The 16191-nt window shown below is 39.5% G+C and overlaps 1 protein-coding gene across 1 annotated transcript; it reads left to right on the top strand.

The window, feature by feature from the left end:
• The first annotated feature begins 12633 nt into the window (after window positions 1-12633).
• GCNT1 (glucosaminyl (N-acetyl) transferase 1, core 2) lies at window positions 12634-14150 on the top strand. Its single transcript, XM_018558247.1, has one exon. It carries the CDS (start codon window positions 12758-12760, stop codon window positions 14036-14038), a length of 1281 nt encoding a protein of 426 aa, XP_018413749.1. The 5' UTR covers window positions 12634-12757; the 3' UTR covers window positions 14039-14150.
• The last annotated feature ends 2041 nt before the right edge of the window (window positions 14151-16191 follow it).

Raw genomic sequence — 16191 nt, 5'->3', positions numbered from 1 at the left:
AGTGACTCACCTCACCTCTCTGCTATTTGTTTTGACAGCTCGAGAGCCCGATGTTTAGATACATTTCACTGAAAGGATACAATGTATATCTTTTGAGTGAAATGTATCATTTCTGATCGTCTAGGCACGATCAAAGAGCTTTTAGTGAGATCTGAATCTGACTAAAGTCAGGATCAGTCTCTAAGGTTATTATTAGCTGTTCCTAAGTTTGGATCAGCCTAATAGCCAAAAATAAAATAAAAAAGTTAATTTATCAAGCTGTCATAGTGATTGCTTGATATAAACTGACAAGAAAAAAAAAAGTTTTTTTATTTTATTTTTATTTTTTTTACAAAGTGTAAAAAAATTAAAATAAAGTGTAAAACAAAATTAGGAAAATATAAATTATATATAAATATATTTTTTATACTATAATTAATATAAAAAAATTCTAAAAAAAAATAATAATAATCAAAACTTGTGAAAAAAGTGTTTTCTTCTAGTTTTTTTCCTCATTTTTTTTATTTTATTCAAACTAAGTGAGGGGTTAGGTACACATATGTGATAAAATTATATAGCCCTATCTGTCCTCTAAAAAACAATATATAATATGTGTGGGTACATTTAGTAAGAAAGTATATTACTGCTGTGGAAGAATCACACAGCAAAAATGTAAAAAATGTGTCAGTCATTTATGAACAGAACCTGAAAACTAGCTCAGTCATGAAGGGGTTAATAAAGAGTTGAGCTAATATGTGTCATAGACAGAATTAAATTCGATACTTATCCTAGAAGAAAAAGGTTAAGGTGTACCCATATAGCATTATGCTAGAGAAACTGACGTGGACACGAGCATCTGAATAGCAGTTTCTATTTTATTAGGATAAACGACTGATATTTATTGACATAATCATTAATAATGTACAGTATTCTAGGTGTTAAACTACTCATTAAAATATGTATTGGATATATTTTGACATATAGAAATGACATGGTGAATGGCTTTCAGTTTGACAAGCGAGGTGTAAACAGTAGCCTAGCGCAGCAGTTCTGCTACAATAAGTTAGTGATCAAGGTTTATTTAAATCGGGTATAAAGAGCTCCAGTCGTCTGCTCCTTTCAGGCCAGTGTTGGAACAAAGTCATTTCACCCATATTGATAATTCAGTTTTTGAATTACGGCGTCAGCCTTCGACTTTTATGCCTTTTTTAGATACCTCAAAAACCTTTCCCTGCCATAGTTCTTAAATCTGTATCTGTCCACTTGGGAGTTTTGAGTGTTCTGCCCATCTTTTGTGTGTTCCAGCATCTCCTGGCTTTCTCTAGAATTGTTTGTCCTAATTGTATATACTAATGTCCTCCTGTGACCCAAAACTCAGCATATAGCAGGCTATTGCCCGCTACATGCTGGCAGTGCAAAGCCGTGCTTCAGCCAGGACAGATCCCAACAATCTTATCGGGATCCACCCCACTACCTGATTGACAGCTGCAGCTGGTCCTGACTCTCTAGAGCCAAAGCCAGCTGTACTCGCCCAGTCCCCTCTATGTCCCTCCAATAATAGCTGGGGAAACGAAGAGGAGATGGGGAAAGCCCTGCGGGGAGCAGTGACTGACAGTCGCCTCTCTCTGCAGGGAGAAGATGGTGAACTCAGTGATCAGCTGTTTGTGATCGCTCAGTTCTCGATCAATAGAGTTGATACATCAGCTCGAACTATGGCTATACATGTATTTCACTCTCCCCATAATTCTCCTTTTTAAGTTTTGAACAGTAAAACATAAAAATGGGATTTTCTCAAATTTGACTGCAGTAGTGGAAATACACTTTAAGAAGGGGATTGTGCAATGTTATGTTAAATTTAATTAACCCTGACTGTTCTGTGCTGGCAGATTTTATCAATTGTAAACCTAGTTTCAAACACTGTGGGGGGAATTTATCAAAGCAGTTGCGAGTGTTTGAACGTGCACGGAATATATTTGCACCAGATTTATCAAACTGTAATGTTATGGATAAATGAGGTTTAATAGACTCCAAGAAAGAAGACTTCTAACTTCAGGCAAAAAGCTTGACTGTCGCATCTTGAAGTGGTCATGGGGACTTCTTAAGTTGTGTGTTTTCTTAGGTGATGCTCCACTTTCAGACAGCCCAGAACAAGTGCAGATGAAAACACGTGCAAAAAAGGTGCAAAAAACATGTAGTTGAAAAAGTAGTGCAGGCTCTGAAGAAAACGGGTGCAAAATACGTGCAAAAAACATGCAGTTGAAAAAGTAGTACAAGCTCCTGAAGAAAACCGGTGCAAAACACGTGCAGTTGGAAAAGTAGTGCAAGCTCTGAAGAGAACAGGGGGCACATGTTAAAAGACAGATTTGCACATTAAAAAAAATGATCTAAGAGGCTAAAACTGTCGCAAGTGCTTTGATAAATTCCCCCCTGTGTGTCCTATGAAAAAGTTAAAACCTTTTAAGGCATTGTATGTAAATGAGAGAAAGTTCAGTCTGACCCTCAGTCTGACACTATAGTTTCCATTTGGAACTGCTCAGAGTGGCTTGTAATCTGCACTGCACAACGGCTTTTACCGAATAAACAGCTAAAACGTAAGAAATATATTTTTAAACAATATTTTTGGTATGCTGTATGTTTCTCAAATTTAACTGCTCACTTGGGCGTTTGCACGTTTTTCCACGTAATTGTTTTGCGCGTTTTTGCTTTTAGAAACGCGCGTTTCTCCCTGCATAGAGAAGTCTGGGGGACCAAAACCATGCGTCATCCACCTGAAAATAGCTCCCGCATCTTTTTTGTGCGACATGTGTTTTGTTTTTTTTTTACACACGACGCAATGCTAAGGTGTGAACAGTTGCCATTGACTTGCATGTAAATGTATTTTTTGCTGGTTTTCACGGGACTGAGAGCATGTCTAGCAGGTATGTTTATGTACTTGCAGGGTCTTTAACCCTTTGCCACAGACCTATTCCATACGTTTATGAAAACGTTGGCAGCAGCGGACCCCAGTAAACAGACTCCCGGCGCCTATAGCGTCTTTTTACCTGTGTAAAGCCGACTGTCAGCTTTGCACTGGAAGCGATCAGGGATGATGTAAAGCCACCTGATTTCTTCCAGCGGTCGGTAAATGTGTGCTGGATCAGCTATGGGCTGCAAAGGCGATATTAGGGGTAATGTTTTTTCTGTATCTCCATGTATTCCACAGTGAGAGCAATACATCTAGTGCCATTATTGATTAACCGTAGCCTGCAAAAGCTTTTAATGTTTCAATTATGAACAATTTGGGGTACTATAGTTTTTTGTTTCGTGGGCACGCTTAATTTTTAAGCTTGGCATATTGGGTATTGGCACAACCTCCTCTTTTATATTTTACAACAAAATTGTTGTTGTTTTTTTTGTTTCACTAAAATTAAATGTGTTTTTTTCCCCCTGAAATTTTGGGTTTAATAAAGAGTTGAGCTAATATGTGTCGTAGACGGAATTAAATTCAATACTTATTCTAGAAGATAAAGGTTAAGGTGCACCCATATAGCATACTGCTAGAGAAACTGACGTGGACACAAGAGCATCTGAATAGCAGTTTCTATTTTATTAGGATAAACGACTGATATTTATTGACATAATCATTAAAAATGTACAGTATTCTAGGAGTTTCTAGGTGTTAACTACTCATTAAAATATGTATTGGATATATTTTGACATATAGAAATGACATGGTGAATATCTTTCAGTTTGACAAGCGAGGTGTAAACAGTAGCCTATCGCAGCAGTTCTGCTACAATAATTGCTATAACTGCTAGTTACAGTGATCAAGGTTTATTTAAATCGGGTATAAAGAGCTCTAGTTGTCTGCTCCTTTCAGGCCAGTGTTAGAACAAAGTCATTTCATCCATATTGATAATTCAGTTTTTGAGTTACGGCGTCAGCCTTCGACTTTTACGCCTTTTTTTTTTTTTTATATACCTCAAAAACCTTTCCCTGCCATAGTTCTTAAAAGAGAACTATGAGGTTAGGGCTTTTCCCCATAGTTCTCCTTAGGCCCCGTTCACATATAGCGAATTGTCGCGCGATTTCGCGCATTTTTGCCGCGTGATATGTATTCGCTCAGTTCCCGATCTACTGAGCCGATCTGTGACAGTGTCATTGTCACAGGTCGGCAAGAACCTATGAGGTGAGTGAAAAGCACTCACCTCATAGTTCTCTTTTTAAATCTGTATCTGTCCACTTGGGAGTTTTGAGTGTTCTGCCCATCTTTTGTGTGTTCCAGCATCTCCTGGGCTATTCTCCATTATGGTCTACAACAGGTGTGTAGAGCTCAAGTGCGTACATATAAGCAATACTGAAATATAAGAAAGTCTTGGGTAGTTTTAAATATTGATTATCTTCAAAAACTACAATATTAATCTTGTTCAAGAAGAACTCCAAACAATCTAAAAAAAAAATAACCCTTGCAGTGGGGCTACCCCGCACTGCAAGGTGTAAGCGCTCATTTTGGTCTAGGGGCTAAAATAAAGAGAATATACTCGCCTGATCCTTAGTCCTGCTTGGCTGCTAGACCGGTCCCTGCCGCCTCTTCTCCCCGGTGGGTACGGTGGCCTAAGGACCTGTGACCGCATCCCATTTAATGCAGCTCCATTGATGCCAAGAAGTGAGGTAAGAGGGGAGCGCTGACTGGCGCAGGACAGAGGATCAGGTGAGTATATTTTTTAGTCTCTAGGCCAAAACGAGCAGTTAAAGGAGAACTATGGGGTCAGTGTTTTTCCCCATAGTTTGCAGTGTGGGTGTGGCCCCACTGCAAATGTTAATTTTTAGATTTCTGGGATGTCTTCTGTAGTTCTTGCTGGGATGTATAAACAGATTAGTAACAGAAGGGCTGAACACTTATGCAAACAATGCAGCTCCATGTATGTGTAAAGGCATAAAGCTGTGGGCAAGGTCTGTCACTATCGGGAAGTACCACAATGGCCAGCATTTGGCAATAACACAGATGACTGAGAGTTGATACAGGTGCTTGATTCTCTGGCTTTAAATACTTTGTGTCAGTGACATAGAACAAGTATGCAGATAGAAAGTCAAGAGTGAAATCAACATTCCTGATCTATATACTTTTCAAGGTCAGTACCTCTGTGAGTATTGAAGATATTGATAAGCATAATGGCTACACAACTGGAATTCTCAGAAGGAAGTTGGCAATTGCATAATCCACATTCTTTTAGTATAAGTTTCTCTTACCCTTCTTGTAAGAACCCATTGTAAGACATAATTTGTTTTTTATGGTGCATTTTGTAAATACTTTTTAAATGTGGTACCTTCATTCTTATGGAAGATGTTTGTGCTGGAAAGAACACCAAATTTGCAGCAAGCAGCACTCAAATGCATAAATGCACTTATCCCTAAACCCTAAACCTAGAGGCCTATAGCCCTGTAAGGCCTAACCATGACCACACTGCTGGCTGCAGAACACTAACTGGATCGACGCTCCAGTCATTGTAAAATAACTTGGGGGGTAATGCCAGAAACCGGTTTACGGTCTTGTGGCGGCACACTCCTCCACTGTTCTATGCAGGAAATTGTAGACTCTACACTGCTCTGGATGTAATAAATAAAAACTAAAATGCAAGCAGGAGCAGTGTAAGCTAATTCCAGTGATGTTCTCCGGTTTCCAGAGAATGCAAACAAATCTGTATAAATTGCTACCTTAATCTATAACCTTTAATCCCCTAAACCCTAACACTAACCTGTTGTAATTCCTAACAATTACTTTTGCAGCATATTAGCCCTTTCTGTCGCCGGAACTAACAGAGCTGAAAGTATAACAGTCCCTCCCCAAAAAGAAACCCCGCAGATATTCTGTCACTAAGAACAAATGATCCAGCTAGGGCAGCCTATTTATGTCTTTCATGTTATAGTATGCATCTAACATCTCTGCTATCAGCTGAAAATCATTTCTCATGCTGGTTGGTTTTCGCAAGTTAAACGCAGTATGTGGGTTTTTTCCAGTTGGAAAAGTGAGTATTTTAATTGAATTTCCGCTCACTGTACAATTAAAGTACAGCAGCAGAGTTTCTCCAGAAAAATAAATTGCACAGGACCTGTGTCTCTCAATGTAGTTTACAGAAGGAAAGCAGGTTGTTTTTTTTTTTTAAAGGTGGCGTTGTGCAGAAAAAGCAAGGTGGTGTGTGACCAAGTGCACAGTGAGTCAAGTGGGGTCCCATACCCATGTGACTTTCTGCGCACCCCTGGGACGCCACCCCCAGGGGGCACAACACCACGGGCTTCTGCCACCCTCGAGCCAGACCAAGCTTCGCATCCGTTGAGTCAGAAAGCCATGTACTGAGCGGTTCCCCTCTCACAGGAAGCCGCCCCACACGCTCTTTCACTCTAGCGAGTACTAAGTAACCATCCCCCGCAAGGACGTTTCTTTTCCCCACCGAAAACTGATAAGAACAGATACTACACTTGATCTTAGCCAAAAGGCCGAGAAGCGTTTTACAGGTAGTGCAAAAATCTTTTTCTATGGCAATTAAGGCACACAATAGACTGAGGACACAATAGACCACTGGGATGTCACAATTAGGGAGAGGAGAAACATTTCACACCACACAGATGTCTTTGTGGTATCGGTAGGTCTAGCTAATCACGCAGCTGCTTACAAGACTTTCTCACCAAAGTAGGTTTTATCCAATGCCATCGTGTCTATTTGATTTTGGCGAACAGAGAACCAGGTGGCAGCGCTGCACACTTGAAAGGCAGAAGCCTGATGTCAATTACTCCAGGATGTACCTACCACTCTTGTAGTAGCAGAAAGGAGTGGAATCTATCCCTTCATTAAATAGGAGTAATAAGATATTGTTTTGGTGATTCTGCGCTGGATAAGTGAAATGTAAATACTCTAAAATATAACGTGCTAATGTGGATAATTTGAAGGCTGCAGCAAAACTGACCTTCAGGTCAAATCATATAAAATTTGAATATGCCGCGCCCACAATAATCAATCAATGTGTCAGTGTAATAAGATATTGCCAGATGAATCCACCATGAGATGGTCACCTTGTATGCCTTATAAGGCCCTCTGGTAGGACTAACCATAACAGTAAAGTGCAGGCAGATCCTGATGCCTTTTACCTTGTCCAGGGAGTTAAGTGCAAACCTCTTTCGATAGGAAGGAGATGGGCAAAAGGAGGGCAGAATCATTTCCTTAGTAATATGGTAAGGCACCACCTCGGTAAAAAAAGATGGACAAAGTTAAAAGAACCACCTCCTCCCTGAAATGGGTTAAGAAGGGCGACTTGCATGAGAGGTCTTCCAGTTCAGACACTCTTCTCGCTAAGTTAATTGTGACCAAAAAGGCTACCTTCTGAAAGGGGACCTTGCAAAAAAGCTGAATTTGGGGACTTTAAAGGCCTAACAAAACCAAATTACAGCCTTATGGAGCTGTGGAATGCTTGGTTGGTGGAGTAATGTGACTCCCTGCATAAAGGTGTTTGCTACCAAGAGTCAATTCAAAAACTGGACAGGTTAGGATCAAGTTTAGGAGCAGGAGGTATTAAATGGCCAACTATGCATGACATTTTTTTTTACTTGACTCATCTGACAGGGAAATTTTCCTCAAACAGTTTTCTGCTTTTAAATTACAGCAGAAGCCAAAACTTTATTTTAGATTTGGATACAGTGGAAGGGGAATAGCCCCCCTGTCGGTTCTTTATTGCTATCTGTTGCGAGATTCAACCTCTTTATCCCGATGATCATTATAAGTCAAAAGTGAAAAGAAAATCCTAAAGTTTGGGTCGTCATCAGAACAGGAATAGATGGGAAATCTTCAAAAGTTGGATGCCAGCTGTCATCTTTAGGGTGCATTGGCTGCTCGGCTCATGGGATTTGTCCAGCCCTGCATTATGCTGAACCATCTGTTTTTACTGAAATGGTTTTAGGACAAGTTGACAATGAAGATAAACCAGTAGTATTTTAGGATCTAAACTTTCTTTCAGCTTTATTTTGCTTTGGTAGTTGTACAATGCCCAATTGGTGTAATGCGGTTTATGGAAGTTAAAGTTCTATCAAGACTCTTATGAGCTCCTGGGCACTTCTCACATTTCTTTAAAACTACCAATAAAATGTGTGTTTTTAAATGTTGAAAATCTCTCCAACAGAAACCTGGCATAATAAATCATGACTGAATTATGGATTTGGTAGCCTACAGTATATTTGAAGAGCTAGGGGAAAGATCTGTATAGTCTAATCTACCCATACTTATGTCCTAATCTGGTTGTACTTTGGCAAGGGTGCAGTGTGTGTACAGTATACCATATGCAAAATAGTATATATATATATAGTTGGAGAGGAAGTAATCATTTTTCCTTTTTGAAATCACAAGAAATAATTTTTCTCCTAGAAAAAAAACAAACATTTATTTGGTAATGGAAGTTCTTTGAACTATAGGCCTCTTTTTGAAGACTGCTGAGATTTATATTCGGGTCAATATTAAGTTACTAGGTAACATGACACTTTCCTTTTTTAAAGAGAAGAAAAAAAAACATAAATGGAGAGCTGAAAAAGTCTCCTAGCCAGCATAAAGTGTGCTTTCAGAGTCATAGCTACTGGCGAGCTCTGTGTTTTCACACATGAATAACGGCAGACTTTCATGCAGCTGGTCTGAAACAGAAACACATCCCACAAAAACGTTAATTTTTCCAGGCAGAGTTGTTGCTGTCTGTATGTATGTGTAGTGGAAAACTTGCATTCTGTTTTTACCAACGTTTGCAGATTTTGAGCTTGTTAGCGTCTCAACTGCCTTTCATCAAATGTTAAAGGAAAACTATGAGGTTAAGGCTTTTCCCCATAGTTCTCAGGGTGACGGGGGGACACAAACTAGCATCCTCCAGTCACCCTAAGCTCAGTATACCACGAGCTGTAGCTACTGCTCGCAGTATACTGAGACGCCGCAGCTGAAGCAGATCCCGACAATTATGTCTGGATCCGCACAGCTGCGTGAGTGACGCACGCTTCCATTCTATTTTTGCGCATCTTTACGTGGCGCAAAAAAACAGCTCCATACGCAGCTATGTGTATGGAGCCATTTATTTGCATATGTCGCATATGGGGAAAAATGCTGCGTGCATCTATGCGCAGTGTGAATGAGGCCTAAACGGTTGGCACCAGCTATAATTTTGAAAAAGCATTGGTTACCTGGCTCTTGGGATTTGTCCAGCGTTCATGTCTTGTTCTGTACTTTGCCTCTGTGTGGCCATCTTGGGAGAGGAATGGGGATTTGCTTCCTCATTTCAGAGCCGTCTCTTGGTGATTGGTGATCTGATAACTGGTAGGGGAATATTCAGTAACTGTGGAGATCTCCCCAACTGGGACACAAATGGTAGAAAAAAAAAAACCTTGATTGACCCTTCCTAAAATCATCCAAAACGAAATAATAAAAAAAAACCCCACTTCTGACTATTTATATCTACAAATAAAGACTTTGAGGGAGCCATGTGAGTCATGCTAAACGGTTCAAAATAGTCACATGTAGACGCCTTGCCTACAGGATAGTGTGATCTTGTAAATAAGAGACAAAGTAGGTTACTGTTGCTGTGATCATTTTACTGTTACTGTGAGCATTTGATAGGTTTGCACAGCTGTTACTACTCAAAGTCCATTTTTTGTGTGTTTTACATTTGACTGTTTGTTTCTTGAGGCAGCATAGTGACTGGATCAGAAATGAAATGGCAAAATTGTACAGTTTTTGCCTGCGCACAATTATGTATCACTCAGACTCCAGTTAATTTAATAGTGAAAGTGTAACCTTTACCTATTATGGTGCACAGCTGAAGAGGGAGGGAGTGTGCACTGTAATAAAGGGTACATTTATGGCTATGGAATATTGCGGGAAGGAGTTCTGCTGGACTGGGGAATAAGGGGAGCAAAAATCTGTTGCACTCCTCCTACACTTAGCTATAATTCAACCCATAATATATGTTTTTTGCTTTACGCTGACCAGAGTTCAAGTTACCGTGCCAGAAAAAACGACTGATTTAGGAGCCTATTGCTTCCATGGGACTGCAGTGGGACATGGGCATCAAAATTGATAAGGGCACAAAGTTCTAATATTTCTTGATAATGTACGTGTTTTTTCCCCCTCATATACATTCCTATTAGCCATTGGGGCAGCCCATTATAGTAATGGAGCTAAAGGAATGCTATAGTTGGTGAGCTGGTGGTGTGACGAATGAATTCATCAAGTTTTGCTCTGCTGGCATTGCAGCGAATTAGGCCCTGTGATATCCTTCATAGGGCTTGATATTTGTTGGTGTTTAATGGACTCCTTACTGGTTCACTTCCACAAGAATAGGAGTGTGGACCATTATGCACCTAGTATTAATCCACAAAAACAGATGCTTTAAGCTGGCCATATAGTACAATAGTAGATTTCCAAATGAACTTTCATGTGAAAGATCTTTCTTTACCACCTGATAATGCCATCAGACACTTGACGAATGTTGATCGAAATTTTGTTTTGATTTTTTTTTTTTTTAACATTAGATTTTGGAATGAATGGCGTTTTCACAAATGAAAACCACATTCACTGTTAGATTTCGTTCCTTCGAGAAAACTTTTCCATCCTACTCCTTCGCGTTTTTCCATCACTACGGTCGAAATCGATAGTCTATTTGACCCCATCAACTAATAGAATGTCTAACGTTCTTTTGTACGAAAGTTCTTTCAAAAATCTAAGCAGTGTATGGCCAGCTTAAGTTTTGATAGATGCTGGAGAGTTATTCCACCTCACAATTGGCTGTTTAGGATTCTTTTTTTTCAGTCAACCTTGCAAGGAGCAGTCCTATCCGAGTGCCCAGTGGCAGAAGTTGAAAAGAGCAATCGACAGGAGATGAAAATCTTTTAGGACATCTTCCGTGGATGCTTGAATCTCTAGATACTCTCGCAGTACACTGCGCTAGTAATTTCACTTGCATGTGCATTGTTTTTCATTGCGCTTGCTTCTTATGCTTGCTTTTGTTTCTTCTCTGCCTGTGTACACAGATATGTTTGTAAGATTGGCAACACATACCCCAATATTTGCCTAGATAGATGCGACAGATTTAAATATGCCAAGCTGTGATTGGCACACTAGCAGTGAAGCAGCAGTGCAAGACGTAATAAAAGGAGTCTCCTACTAATAATAAAACACTAAGAAAAATCTTCTGGTAATGGATGTCATTTTATCAGCAGTAACTTTGACAGCTGTGTAGTACTAGCTATGTAGGAGAAACTTCCACATGAGCATCATCAGTTCAGTCAAGGTTCACGGATACAAAAAAGTGATGAAAGCTGAATTTGTTTGCACTTCCATTGTCAGTTCAGTTTCCATCCGTTTTTTTACATGTCCGGTTTGGACCTTTTTGTTCTTATAGTACGCTAAATTCCCATGATTCTTTGCATTGAACCTGCCACGCTGCATTACGACATCAGTCCCAAAAAATGGGACGTAACCTGAACGGATGTAAACTGATCATCAGTCCCAGTCAGTCAAAACAGAGAGCTGATCAGTTTCCAATTGCGGACCTCAACTGACACGAATGTTTGCAGATGTAAACTGATGGTCATCAGTTTTCATATGCACTTTGTCCTGTTAATTATACTGTTGAAATTAGGTATGCACCGATGTATCGGCCGCCGAAACATATCGGCCGAAAATTGCACTTTTTGCATAATGCCGAAAGTGCAATTTTCCTGCCGATACATCGGCGCATTCCTGTTTTCTCTCCTCCCCGCTGGGCGCTGCTCTGTGTCCCAGTGGGGAGGAGAGAAACTGTGATAGCCAGCTGAGCGCTGCGGGAGGAGAGCGCTTTGAGTGACCGGCGTCTCCTCCCACACCGCTCAGCCTCCTATTACAGTCCAGAGCAGTGTGTGGGCGGAGACAGACCGCTCTGTCACAGGAGGCTGAGCTCTCCTCTCTGCTCTGCCTCCTGTGACAGCGTGTCAGAGAGGAGAGCAAGGTACAAACACTCAGCGATCAGTGATCGCTGAGTGTTTGTAGATAATTGAGTGTCCAATTGGTATGTGTACTATATCCTAAATTATGAATGAATGGGAAGTGATCTACATCACCTCCTGTTCATTCATAGTTGTAGTTATAGTAAACATACCATGTCCTCATGAATGAACAGTAACACTCATAGAGGATTCCTGATCATTGATAACAGGGGATACAGAAAAAGAGATTGAGGAATTAGTCCTCAATCTCTTTTTCTATTTTAAAAGGGAAATATCAGGGGTCTGTTTAGACCCCTAATATTTCCCCGAAGCCTTCCCAGAAGAGTTGAAGCTATTATAGCTGCAAAGGGTGGGCCAACTCAATATTCAACCCTACGGACTAAGACTGGGATGCCATTAAAGTTCATATGCGTGTAAAGGCAGGCGTCCCAATACTTTTGACAATATAGTGTGTGTGTGTTCAGCAACAGTGTGTGGATTGATTTATCTAAGTACACATACATATATACAAACAAGCAAGGGGAAAGCGACAGCAGAACTTAGTGTAAGCCATCATCATTCTAGCTGAAAGACACTGGTGTATAAATATTTCTTTTTCTATGGGTTGCCAGTGAGTTTATTTTAAATATAACCATGGCTTATCTTTTTTTTTTTTTTTCTGTTTCAGGAGCTACTTGGTCCACATTGTTTAAAATTGCACTTCTACAGCTGATATTAGGTGACAACTAGGCTGTACAAGACTTTCTTCATCATATTACAATTTTTTTTGGTTGAAGTAGGCAAAACATTTTTTGAAATGCTGATAAGAAAACTCCGCCATTGTAAAGTGAATTGTGTAAGAATTTTCCTTTGCATAGCTCTTACAGCTGTGACTCTTATGCTGGTTAAGAACCACAACAAAACTCTGTTTTTTAGCAAGAGAAACTTGGAATTGGAGGAAAACCAAGACCACGTGAACTGCACCAAAATCATTAATGGGGACATTGAGGAAATTCAGAATGCCAAATTGGAGCTGATCAGAGTGGACCATAAGAAAAGGCACATCTGGCTGACCGAAAAAGACTTCATCAACATGACAAGAGACTGCTACTCCTTTACTAGAGATCGTAAATATATCCTCTATCCCCTTAGTCAGGAGGAGAGTGAATTTCCTATAGCCTATTCAATAGTGGTTCACCATAAAATTGACATGCTGGAAAGACTTTTACGCAGCATTTATATGCCTCAGAACTACTACTGCATCCACTTTGATAAAAAATCTTCAGAATCCTTTATGGCCGCAGTGAAAGCAATTGCCTCTTGTTTTGAAAATGTTTTCATTGCGTCCCAACTAGAGAATGTGGTATATGCATCATGGACTCGAGTTCAGGCTGACCTAAACTGCATGAAAGACTTGTATGATGGCAATACACGGTGGAAGTACTTAATAAATCTTTGTGGTATGGACTTCCCAATGAAGACCAACAGGGAAATAGTGCAAGTGCTGAAAGCATTAAAGGGAGAGAACAGTCTTGAAAGTGAAAAGATGCCTGGGAACAAAGAATTCAGGTGGAAAAAACACTTTGAAATAGCAAACGGTGGTATTCAAAAAACAAATATTGATAAAGAACCTCCACCTTTTCAAATTCAAGTATTTTCTGGCAGTGCCTACTTCATTGTCAGTAGGGCATTTGTTGGGCACGTTTTGGAAAATGACAATGCAAGAACATTGCTTGAATGGTCTAAGGATACCTATAGCCCAGATGAATTTTTGTGGGCTACCCTAAATAGAATTTCAGACGTGCCTGGCTCGGTTCCCGCAAATAGTAAATATGATGTATCCGATATGAATTCCATAGCCAGATTTGTGAAATGGCAATATTGGGAAGGAGATGTCGCCAAGGGTGCCCCATATCCTCCATGCAGTGGGACCCATATCCGCTCAATTTGTGTCTTCGGTGCTGGGGACTTGCAGTTCATGTTGAAGCAGCACCACTTGTTTGCAAACAAATTTGATGTTGATGTGGACCCCTCTGCTATTCAATGCCTGGAACAACATTTAAGACACAAAGCTTTGTATCCAAATAGCTACACTTGAACAGTATACATAGTGCTGTAATCCAGGATTGTGTTGTGTTTTTTTTTGTTTTTTTCTCCATTTGATGTGACAAATCGTCCTTGCACATTGCAAGTAGTACTAGATTATAATAGAAAAAATATGTACAGCTTTAGACTATGCACTATTCCACAGCTGGGAAGATGTATAAGGATTTTAATTAGACTCCGTAGGAGTTACAGTGCAATAAAATCCCAGCTGCGATGTCCTATCTTCATATTAGATTGAGGCATTTATTTATAGCTGTGACTATTTTATGTTGATATGGTTAGGTAAGGTTATAACAACCAAAGAAAATATTTCAACACCCTGGCACATTTTTGTTTAAAAAGTAAATGTTTATATGGAGCACCTGTTAACCATATCAGGCTTTCCCTAAAAAGTGGGGCTTTTGATGTCTAATGTGCAGTGTTTCTGATCTACTAATGTTATATTTTGGACCACTGCTAGGTAGCGTTTTCAAATCCTACCTGTGCCTGTCATACCATGCATTCTTGGAGAAATTGCTTTGTTATGAATGTCACTAGCCATTTCCTGTAATATTTTTAAGTGGTCATACAGATTGCAGACAGTGCCCTTTTGCTTCCATGTAGTAATCTCCTCCTTTTTTTTTTTCTGGTTAACTTTTGTTGAACATATTTAAAGTTTCTGGTAGAACAAAGCTTTAGTTTTAAGAGTGCCATTCAGTCATCACTAGAACCCATCGTAATATAGCTTGCCCTAAGGGTTGTAGTTGAACATTTGGACACCATAGTCATTTGCCAGAACCACATTTGATTCATAATTAACACTCCAGGTATTCCCCTAAGGGTTAACCAATTTTTTGTTCATGTAATACTGTAGTGAAAAATCCAAAAAAGCATGAGTAAGCCTTGGATCCCAGTGTGAAACTGCCATGGATCCTAAGCCTTTTAGATGGGGATCCAGCATTTATCCACTTCTAAATCACCTCTGGTGCATTTCTAGCTGTGTGTAGCCAGATATTTACAGATTAATTTTACCACTGAACATTTTTTTTTTTGCCAGGAAATAAGAGATTGCAGTAGTCCAATTCCTACCCAAGTAAAAGCCGCTGAAGCCCATATTCTTCTTTTAGGTCTCATCCAAAGTGGAGTTTATTAGATTTTTTTTCTGCAGCCAAATTTAAAATGTTCATGAATTTATGTGGCCAAAGGTTTTTAAAAAAAATTAAACCAATCTGTAATTATCGTTTTACATATAGTTGGGATAAAAATACTCTGGCAGCTAAAGAACCTCTTCACTAGTGCTTAAATGTTCTTGTCATCTGAAACATATTTAATATCTGTCCAAATGTCTATTGTATTTTGATGCCTCCTTTTTTTTTTCTCTTCCTCCAAATCCAAAAGCCTATATAATAGATTAATACACAGAACACCTTTCCTCAGGGCATTTTTTGGTATCGTTAAGTGCCAGTCCAGTTTTCATAGGATTAATATGTTATATTTTTCTACAAAATCAAACACTTTTATATTTCGGGGTCAGGATTATCACAAATGAGTACTGAGCAGTAGTTTCGATGTTGATTTGAATAAAACCAAAACTTGCTTAATTTACATTGTGTCCGTTTCTTTAACATTTCTGCTACAGTTTGATAACATTTGCTTGCCATTTCTTTGGTCATTCTGTATCCGTGGTTGTTCTGTCTGCATTGTCACACCGCTGTTAAAGTAGAGGTTTACAGTTTTAAATGGAACATTTTGAATTTGCTTGTTCTCAGACTAGGGGAAGATTCTGATTGCAGAGTGTGGCTAGGACACGGAGCTCCCAGGCTGCACACAGAACAATTTAGCGACAAGTAAAGCACATTTTTAATGTTACTTTCATCATCAAACACCCTGGCAGGTTCACTTCTTAAGTATTTAAATGTAAATGTTATCTTCAAAAGGGGGTACAAAGAGGTGTCAATGGAGACAAGTTATCTTTATGAAAATTAAGCAGATATTGAAATATCCCACTGAAAATGGGGCATTCTGGATGTAATATGAAAGATCCAGAATATGACCAGTAACGTACCCTGTAAACATAACACCCTAACATTTTTCAAGCCCTGTGTGTGTGTGTGTGTGTGTGTGTGTGTGTGTGTGTGTGTGTGTGTGGGTGGGTGTGTGTGTGTG

The sequence above is a fragment of the Nanorana parkeri genome, unplaced genomic scaffold (genome assembly GCF_000935625.1).
Source record: "Nanorana parkeri isolate BGI_ZX_2015 unplaced genomic scaffold, ASM93562v1 scaffold328, whole genome shotgun sequence".
Classification (NCBI taxonomy): Eukaryota; Metazoa; Chordata; class Amphibia; order Anura; family Dicroglossidae; genus Nanorana; species Nanorana parkeri.
This window is presented reverse-complemented; position numbering and strand designations above follow the sequence as displayed.